We start from the raw sequence: 10,779 nt of genomic DNA, 5'->3' as shown, positions 1-10,779 counted from the left end.
GCTGGGTCTCCGGGGGTGCGGGCCGCCGCCTCAGGGGGGACCCCAGGCGCGGGGAAGGGGGAACCGAGTCCGACCCCAACTTCCTGCCGGGACTTCGGGCAACTTCCAGCCCGGGGGCAGGGGAAGCCGGGGCGGGTTAGGCGGGGGGGCGCGAGCCGCACTCCTGGGGGGACCCACTTCAGCTGGCGCCGCAGCAGGTAGGAGATCGCCCTCCCCCCACCGCCCCCGTGCTGTGGGGGCGTCGCTCCTCCCGCTCGGCTGGGACCCCAGATCTAGAGCCGGGCTGCGGGGGGGCACCCCAGGGCCTGCCTCCCACTCCCGCGTGGGCAAGGAGCCCCCCAAAGCGGCCGTGACCCAGCGCTGAACGCCCTGCAGGGGGCATGCCCCCAGCTACCGTGTGCCTGGCCCCCTCTCCGCCATAGGGAGCCCCCTCCCGCAGGGGGGAGGCAGACTGTGCCCGGCTCCTAAGTACAGAGACCGCAATGCCCCGAGTTGGGACTCGGACCCTAGGAACAGGAACATCTGCAAACCAGCTAGTGGGGTCCTGATAGTAAAGGGGTCACCACGCTTTCTCTGAACCAGAGCTACCTGGGGAGGAATGACCCCGATACTCAAAGACTGACACATCCTGTAGGTTGTGTCCCCCCAGCTGTTACACCCCTGCTTCAATATATCCTTTAAGGGGGGGGGAGAGTCTTCAGATTATTAAACAGGTTCCTAACTAGGTCTCCCCACCCCAAAGGGAGGCCAGCATGCAGCTGGAACCTTTTCCTTAGAGACCTAGTTAACATTGGTCTGAGATACAGCACTGTTTCTTCCCTATGGGAAAGTGAAAAACTTCTGTGTGGCATGAAAAACGTGGGACTAGAAGAAGGATGAGTAAACAACTTTTCTGTAAATAAAGTGTCCCTTCTTTTCTCCAGTCTCTTAAAAAGAGCTTTTTCTTGCAATATTTTTGGCCAGAAGTGGAAATATGAGAAGTTTTATTAGGAAACTTTGGGGGAAAAGTTGTTCTTGAAGCATTCATATCCTAGTTTTGCCAATGTTGGAGACAGATTAATGTTCTGACAGTTGGAAGCTCATCTTATCTTAACATGAATAATTTTGTAAAATTAAGTTTAACTGGCCCTATTATTTTTTGACATTGCTGTTTTTTTAATGCTTATCCCTCTGCTTGTTAGGTGTTTAAAAGATTTTATAAAGTTAAAGCAAGAGCACTACAAAAGTAATTTAAAAGCTGACATATGTTTTTGCAGGACCAGAGTCTTGTGGCAGTGGGTAGTCTCGTTGATTTCTATGGTATATTGTGGGTAAAGTTAGTCATATGATTTAGTCATTGCAGGATCTAGCACTACATCTGTACTTTAATGTGTTTCAGTTTTTCTCTATGTGTTCGTTAACTCTCTATTTTTGCTTGTGTGTGCAGGTGGACTGGATATCATTGGGGAAAAAAGCCTGTAAATTTCACTTGCTACTTCATTGGAATTTAGCATAACATTAGTGATTACTTGTACCCTCCAAACCAGTCAAATCTTTATGCCTGGAACATATTTGTCATTTAGACTTCTGTTTTAGTACCATGCCTAGCAGAATGGGATCGAAAATGAATCTCAACAGAGACTTCATCAGAGTAAAAGCACATTATAATGGGTAAGTCATACAGTCCTTTCAGTGCTGCTTTATATGTGGCTTGTCACTTTTTAGTTAGCAGCGAACAATAGTCCATGAACTCATTTAGTAATGCAGTAACCAAAGAGTTGATGGTTCCAATGGATACTAACAAATCATTTTGTGTACAAACAGTGTTTGTAAATTTACTTGGATGTTAAAAAGTTCATTTTTTAAAATTCCTGAATCTTTATAAACTAATGAGGGATGTGTCTGGCTTATTTTTGGTTAGCTTGTTTTTGGTTTCTGACCAAATCTGTTTTGAAACAGAAGTGTTTGATATATTTGCTGATCCAGTTTGAAGATTAATAAAACAATGTAGTCTGTTTAAACCCAGGCACAGCTAATATATTTAATTGGTTTTCCTTAGGCTCCAGTCCTGCAACGAGTTCTGCATTGGCAGATTTCCATTAAAGTTAGTGGGGCTGTGCTTGCGAGCTGCTGTCCACCTGAATAGTTCTCATTGAAAGTTTGGGGATGTATGCTGTGAGCTCTTTGGGGCAGGAATTGTCTGTGTTTCTATAACACCTATCACAAAAGGGTCCTGATACTAGTTAGTGCTTTTGGGTGCTAGTGTAATGCGAATAATAATTTATAGCTGCTATTATACTTGCATAATTAGAGGTATCGTTTCTGTGGTTAAAATTGTAGACTGTGCCAGCAACTGCCATTGTTTGGCGTATTGATTTTCCCCACCACCACCTTAATGAAAACTCAAAAGGATTGTCTGTCAGAGAAATATTTAAGCAGTTGTGGGAAAAAAGTGTTTGGGTTTTAACCACAAATTATTAGTAAATCCAGTAAGAATATTTGTCTGCTATATTTAAAATTCAGTTATTAAAAATGAACTTTACATTATTTGTTGTTGTTCCATGTTGAGTGAAATTGTAAACATCAAAGAGTTACAGTTACACCTATTATGTTCACTTTGGTTTATACTCACTTTCATTTTCTGGCAACTTTGCCCCCAGGTTGCTTTTGTTGTTTGGTTTCTAACATTGTAGGGAAATGTTACTTTTTAAATTGAATTTAAAACAATCACGAGAGCACTTCTATCTAGTCTTGAATCCTGCTGCTTCTCTTTTTTTACTAAATATAACCGAGCTTAAAAGTAATTGACAGTGACTTTTTAACTTGAGTTTTGGCCTTTTTCCTTGTAAGCTAAAAATACGTTGATCCCCCAGTGTATTCATTGTCAGTAATTTGGTGTTTAGTGTAGTTATATTGTTGTTTTTTCAATAAGAAACTTTGTTTAGTAACAGTTGGAAAGAGGAGGACAAAACCAGGATGAAGAATTTAGTCTTTACAGACTGTGAAAGCGAGTAATAATATATTACTTTACTAAGGCTATGGCTGTACTGCACCTCTGTAAACCCTCTAATGTAGCTGCTCTAAGCTGAGGGGAGAGAGGTCTCCTGTCAGCTTAATTACTCCAGCCCCTGAGAGCAGCAGTAGCTGTTTAGGCAGGAGAAGTTCTCCCACTGACATAGTGCTGTCCACACTGGCACTTAAATCAGCATAAATTATGTCACTTAAAGTGGCTAATTCACACCCCTGGGCAACATAATTTATGTCAAATTAAGCTATAGCATAGCCTTAGCCTCATACTCTGTTCTGATGTGTTAGTAGGATCGGCAAATAATGCCTTGAAAACAAAATGACTGGGTCCATGGATATATAGGGAATTTTTTTGCTCCTGCAGTGAAATGTGGCATAGTCTTGTGGTTAGGGCAGCGGGACTGGAAGACAGCTCCTTGATTGTAAAACTAGCCATACCATTAACTCTCATTCTAAACATGAGCCAGTCAATCTCTGTGTCTCGATTTACCCATCTGTAAAATGGAAATCCTCCAGAACCTTTCTAATTCACACTTCATTACAGATATAATTTGAACATAAAAATGTCCTCAGATATTTAATGAGGCTTTGTTTATATAATGAGGAGTCATGTTGTTAAGACTACCTTTCAAAATATATTGCAGGATATTATATTATATTTCTATAGCTATTATATATTTAATTTGTTTTTATTATAATAGAAGTGTAAGTGAATACATGTGAAAATAAATGAGCACAGCATATTTTGTGGTGCATTATTATTGATGTTATAATGTTACTGTTGCTCAGTAATTTGTGAAATTTTGATAATCATCAGTGATTAGTGCTAATTAGCAAGGTTTTACTACCTAACAGGGCTGTTTGAGATTTAATAAGTACATGTAAACATCTTTGGGATCTTTGGATGAAAGGCTTGCACCATACAAGTGCTGCTAAGTGTGCCTAGTTTAAGTTCAGTAGAGATCTTTATCCTAAATTTATAAGACAACATCAGTCTGAGTTTATGATTAAAGGATGTTCTCAACTTAATTATAGTAGAACTAGAGTGGTACTACATGTTTGAGATGTGCAAGCTGCTCTGAAACTGTGTAGTCCACAAATGTGTTTTTATATATATATATATATATATAAAAAATATGCACAACATTCAAACCCAATAAGTGTTTCCAGAATATAAAATGTGTAATTCTCCAAATGTTTGCAAGGTATATGTATAGGCTTTGTTCAAGAATGAAGCAGACCTTTGAATATTTGAAATTTGTGATAACACTGGATTCATTACTAAAATTCACTGGAAGGAATGTGACTATCATAAAAGGAATTAGTAAAAGCATTGAGAACATTTTTTGTACTTCCCGCAAGAAGTATTTTGTAATTTTCATGAGTCATGCAGATTGTATTTATAGGAAAAAAAGGGTTCTTTTTTTCTTATAATTCATTCAGAACCTCTGAAGCTTTCCAGCCATCATTCTTTAATGTTGTGCTCAGTTGGAGAAGAGCAAAGCATCTGTCCCACTTACAAAGTAGGGGGTCCCAGAATTACTGAATTTTGTCTTTGCTTTGTTGACACAAAGTTCTGTGTTAAGTAACAGGTTTATGTAAAACAGTTTATGGGCTAAAGCATAGCATGATGAGTTTTTCAGTATCTGTTCTGGATTCCTGCTTCCATATCTGCAGATGTAGTAAAACATACTATTTCAGAATTAGTGTCAAGAGTTATTCAGATTGGTGCTCTAAATTATTTAGCAGCTATTGATAGTACAATATACCTTTTTGAAATTATTGATTAAACTTATAGCCTGTTTACGTAAGGACAAGGAAGCTGCAAAAATCATGAATGTTGTGATTGTGTCTCCATGGAGTATCAGGAGCTATGGCATTTGTATTTCTTGGGTGTAACAGAGTTCCTTATATAGCAGAAATAACAGCATACAGAAACTGAAGTGTAGAGCAAATTTGTGTAATTTATCATTTCATTTAAAAAAAACATTTTGTTGCTTGTCTAGATTATGTATAATCCTTTGAAGTAATCTGCATTAAATCCTACTGACTACAAATGAACTACCTTATTCTGGTTAGCTCTGCCCTAGCCAGCATGATTCTAACCTTTGCAATGCTTCATCCTAAGAATGCAAGAAATGCTCTTAATCCAAGTATGTGCCCAACATTGGCCCCTTATGCCGCTTGATGGAGTCTGGCTTCTTAAATCTGACTGGGGAAAAGTGCATATCTAGTGGGATTCTTAAGTAAAGTTTATCAACAAATAGTCTTCATTCATCTGTGCTCTGACCAGCTGATGTAGTTGTTGGCATTCAGATTTAATGTAGTAGCTCTCAAAAGAATATATGTAACTGACACTAGTTATTTGGATACATACTGTACACAATTGCATCAGAAATAGATGCTGCTTGGTCAAAATAACAGTGGAAGTTTTTTCATCTGTACTTCTCTAATTAGTACAAAGAATGGCAGTCCACCTCCCACTTAAAGTTTTAATAATTTAAGGCTTGATCCTGCAACAGATTTTGCATCTAATACTCACATTGACTTCAGTGGGAGTTCGGGGTATGCATCCTGTGGTAGTAATATGCATTCTGGGCCAGATCCTGAAATGGATGTTTGGCATTGAGTAAATTCCATACTCAAGGGAATTTCAACATCAGAGGTTGATCTTCTAACTCAGTGGTTCCCAAACTTTAACAACCTGTGAACCTCTTTCACTAAAATGTCAAGTCTCGCGAACCCCCTCCTAAAAATGAATATTTCCAGGGATTTTCTCCTTTACCTGAGTATAAATTATAAAAGCAGTGATCTTGGAAATATAAAATTTGTTTTTATGACATGCTTATTACACACTATTTAGTATTATTATTTATCATTACAGTATTTTTATTACCAGGGGCGGCTCTAGCCATTTCGCCGCCCCAAGCACGGCGTCATGCCGCGGGGGGGCACTCTGCCGCTCGCCGGTCCCGCGGCTTCGGTGGACCTCCTGCAGGCGTGCCTGCGGAGGGTCCACTGTTCCCGCGGCTTTGGTGGACCTCCCAAAGCCGCAGGAACGGCGGACCCTCCGCAGGCATGCCGCTGAAGGCACCCTGCCTGCCGCCCTCCCGGCGACCGGCAGAGCGCCCCCCGCGGTATGCCGCCCCTAGTACGCGCTTGGCGTGCTAGGGCCTGGAGCTGCCCCTGTTTATTATATTATGAAAACGGCAACACTCTTCCAAGATCTCACTTTCATAGCTTGTATCACTTTGAATAAGCCTGTTATAAGACAAGGCTCCTATCTTTCATCAAGGAGTATCAGATGTGAAACAGCATGAAGGTATTTAAGACGCCAACTCAGAGTTCCTCCACAAGCATTCAGGTCTTGAGCAATCCAGGCAAACAACACACATCACAACAAAGCATAAACTCGTTCTTCATAATAATTTTAAAAACAATACTAGCTGCCCATTTAATTTGAAAAACAGCAAAAAAAATCCACCTCCCTTTCCATTTCTCATTAGGAGTCTTGAAGTTTAAATCTCCTCAGTGTGATAGATATGCTCGCTTTGATCTGCTTAGCTCTTGGAACTCCAGGGGCTCTGTGCTGCTGACCCTGTGCTGCCTGGGGTCCCTAGGGACAGCTCTGTCCGCCATTAGGGAATTTTTTCCCGAGAACCCCGTGTAACATTTTACAAACTCCAGTTTGGGAATCACTGTTTTAACTGAAAGCACATAGAAGGAATACCCAAAGTGGATGGTGTCACAGCGCAGGTACATAGAGTCGAATCAGTTTTCACCTACAAAACAACATGACTGAATAGTTTGTGATTCTATCCATCTCTCCTGTGTTGTCTTCACTGAGCTAGTTACACGCTAAGTAGAAACAACCTGTAATTTGATCTGTATTTCATAGTATTATTGATTTCATAGTCAGGTACCTAGAGATACATGTATGAAGGACCCTCCACGGAAGTAATATTAGAAATTTGTTGTAACTTTTGGACAGAAGATGTTTGTTACATATAAATAATTGCTGTTCCGTACATGAGAGAGATCCTGACTAAAAGGTCATATGGATATTCTGCAAGTTTTGTTTACTTAATACTGAAGTATGGGACAGTGTTAAATTAGATTGACTTTTTTTCTGGATCTGTAATGTAACTTCTTAAATCCTTTAAAATGTTAGTTTCAAAGGGAAATAATTACATTTTTAATCTCCTACTGTAATCTCATCCCAAAGCATCTTTACAGACATGAGACATGTAGAGTGTTGCCATTCATTCCTGTCCATGGGTAGTTCCTCCAGTAAGCCCAGCCTGGTCAAGTCCCTGTGTACTAAGTCCTGCCATCTATTCAGCAGTCAGCTTCTAGGTCTGACTGATCTTGTTGTGTTTTTATTATTTTCTTTGGCATACTATCATTTGTTTGTTCTATAGTGTCCACATCAGGGTAATCTTTCAGTTGCAGCGAATCCCCTTGTGATGGCGCCCCCATAAGGCTTTATGGAAATATGCTTATGAAAATGTGACATAACAGGAATATTTTCTGTGCTACATATGCCCTGTAACATATCTATGTAAAGGTTATGATCTACTGAATCTATTAATCCTATTTGTATGCATGTATCATTTTTGTACTCAGTTATGAATATTGTCCATGTACTGGCTTGATTTCTAAATAACCTTAGCAGAGCATTTGGTCAGTTCCTGGAGAAAGGAATTTGCAAAGTTAAGTGCCCAATCAGGAAGCACTTAAGGAACAATGCATCTTGGAATGCTCCAATCCACATAAGAATTCTTCCTGGAGGCATTCAAGATACCATGTGGGCAATGGCTTCTGCCTGTAAAAACTGAGAGTCATGCATGGACATGTGACTTGCCCAGGTGACTCCATAACTCCATCTTGGAGCTGGACTTTGCATAGGAGAGAGGAGGGGGTCTCCAGCCACAAGAGAGAGTCTATTTAAGCCCATGGGAGACTCCTCCATTTTGTCTTCAGCTGGCTGAAGAGAGGGCCTCTCCACCCCCGGAAGATACCTGAAAGAAACTGGAACAAAGACAGTGACTGCAAGGGGTGTGAGTAATTGCCGGACCCAGACTAAAAGGAGATTAGTCTGTAAAAGGAAGCATTCTGGAACTGGTGAGGATTTGATCTGTATTCAGTTGGATTAGATATAGGCTGGCGTGTTTTATTTTACTTGGTAGTTCACTTCGTTCTGTCTGTTACTACTTGGAATCACTTAAATCCTACTTTCTGTATTTAATAAAATCACTTTTTGCTTATTAATTAACCCAGAGTATGTATAATACGGGGGGGAGGGGCAAACAGCTGTGCATCTCTCTCTATCAGTGTTATAGAGGGTGAACAAAACAGATTTATTTGGGTTTAGACCCCATTGGGTGTTGGGCATCTGAGTGTTAGAGACAAGAACACTTCTGTAAGCTGCTTTAAGTCTGCAGCTTTGGGGCAAGTAATTCAGACCCTGGGTCTATGTTGGAGCAGATGGGTGTGTCTGGCTCAGCAAGACAGGGTGCTGGGGTCCTGAGCTGGCAGGGAAAGCAGGGGCAGAAGTAGTCTTGGGACATCAGGTGGCAGCTCCCAAGAGGGGTTCTGTGATCCAACCCATCACACCCCTACCTTGGTGTCACATTTTATTTTCCTTCTAACTTCATTTATTTGAATACATCATTCTACTTTTCAACTGCCATCTTCTGAAAAGCTCTCATCTCTACTGCCTCCAGCCTTCTGACGTCTGTTTCATTTAAAGCAACTGCTTTCAGACCATAGAGTAATACTGTTAGTACAGTGGTGTGATAAATTTTCACCCATGGTACTGAAGATAATGGTTTTTATCCATAATTTCATCAGGCTCTGTGCAGCACTTGTAGCTACAGCACATTTCCTTTAAACCTCAGCCTTGATGGAACCATCATCACTAATCAAGCTTCCTAGGTGTACTCAAGATTGTACTTGTTCTATGATTTCCCTGCTGCATTTCAACACTTCATCTGTTGTCCCTTTTCTAGTATGAATCCCAGGCAAGATAATGGAGTAGCTGATACGGGACTCAGTTAATAAACAATGAAAGGAGGGGGATATATTTAATGCAAATCAACATGGGATTATGGAAAATAGATCTTGTCAGACTAACTTGATACCTTTTTATCAGATCACAAGTTTGGTTTATAAAGGTAATATGACCTAATAATGCATGCATATTTTCTTGACATAGTCTCCACATTTTTGACACTTTGACTAAACAGTTTCCATGAAAATCAAGCTTGATTATTGTAAAGTTTCAATTTCCAGCAAACATACACAAATCTATGTAGTAGGTAAGACAGCTTGTGTTTTCTAAAATGATTTGTCATAGAGGGTGAAAGTAGCAAAACTAATTAAATCATGTTTAGCTTATTCTCCTCATTTCTGTTCTTGTTGACTTCAGTACATTACATGAATAATTTACATATGGCTCTAAGTACTATTAACTGAGAAGTGCAGTTGTATAGTTATCCACTAGAGAGTGTTAAACTTTTTTTAATCTCTGAACATCCTTCAAACATCTGCTTTTTTTGCCATGTTTATTTTGTGTAGCTTTTTCTTGAGGTACTTTAACTTTAACATAAAACATGAAAAATCTACTTCACATGTTCAGTTATATACAGACTAGATCATGTAAGCATGGTTTTTAGTTTTTATATGCAACCGCTTAGTGTGACAAGATGTAGTTTCACAAATAAATTCTCTAGGATACTAAGTGGTTTACTTTGTGTGGGTTTCATCATTCTAGAAACACTGAACCTCGTAGAAAGGAATTAAAAACTTAAGCTTCAAGGAAAATAATACGTCCCCCAAAAAAGCATACCCAGCTTGCTAAAAGCTAAAACTTAGCATCCCATTCTAATTGTCTGTCTTTATTGTCTTTCAATAGTTCCATGTTGACTTCAGATTTTAGAATTTTGTAATTATCAACCACTCTGCTAAAAGTATAGTTCTTAGCTGAAATGTGATGCAAATGTTATATTCAATACAGTAACTTTGAAATTAGTTTTATCGCACACACCTAACACCAGAAATAACTTTGCCACTCTTCTCGTTAAAACCATGTAAATGTGATAAGTCAGATTTTAAAGCTTAATCTGTTGTAGACCTTTCACCATCCTACTGGTCAACTGTTATATACAGTGGTTTGTCAGTTTATTCCAGTCTCGCTCTCCTTCCCCCATGCTGCTTATGTGAGTACAGATCAGCAGGATAAGTTCCACAGATGCAGCTACTGAAGCAAGCAGTTTATGACAGATGCCATATTTCTGAATGAGGGAATATATTTTGTGATTTAAATCGGTGAATTCATCTTTTGCAGGGACATCCTAATAACAAATTTGGATGCATCAATGAACTATGGTCAACTTTCTGATGAAGTGAGGGAGATGTGCAGTTTGCAACAGGAACAGCCAATTACTCTCAAGTGGATTGATGATGAAGGTATTACAGACACACGAGAGATTCGTTTGTAAATCTTTACTTGTTTTCCATATTGTACAGTATGACAAAATATTAGGCGGGGAGGACTTGATGAAATTTGCTTAATTTAGTTTTCAGATAATCCAGGCATTTTTTATTGTAATTTATAGGTATCATGGGACATAACCTTGTTTCACATAACAGGAAGGTTTGGATAAATGAGGCTCAGATAATCAAGGTTGTGCTGTTCTTGAATTCACTTTTTAATCCTTTTAAATAATGAACTTTTTCAAAGTGTAATTATCTGAAGCACTGTTTTTAACT

General features: G+C 39.5%; 1 protein-coding gene across 6 annotated transcripts in view; it reads left to right on the top strand.

The window, feature by feature from the left end:
* Positions 1 to 10,779, top strand: part of PRKCZ (protein kinase C zeta) — a 154,953-nt gene that overhangs the window by 12,508 nt on the left and 131,666 nt on the right. For 2 of the 6 annotated variants that reach the window (XM_044995852.1, XM_044995853.1), the window contains exons 2-3: positions 1,427 to 1,650; positions 10,355 to 10,476. In XM_044995852.1, the coding sequence (XP_044851787.1) occupies positions 1,580 to 1,650; positions 10,355 to 10,476 (193 nt within the window). In that variant the 5' untranslated portion in view covers positions 1,427 to 1,579. Of the gene's footprint in view, positions 1 to 125; positions 198 to 1,426; positions 1,651 to 10,354; positions 10,477 to 10,779 lie in introns of those variants that run through there. The other 4 variants (XM_044995854.1, XR_006574633.1, XM_044995851.1 and 1 more) reach the window with 4 other exon arrangements.

Source organism: Mauremys mutica, chromosome 21 (genome assembly GCF_020497125.1).
Source record: "Mauremys mutica isolate MM-2020 ecotype Southern chromosome 21, ASM2049712v1, whole genome shotgun sequence".
NCBI lineage: Eukaryota > Metazoa > Chordata > Testudines > Geoemydidae > Mauremys > Mauremys mutica.
This window is presented reverse-complemented; position numbering and strand designations above follow the sequence as displayed.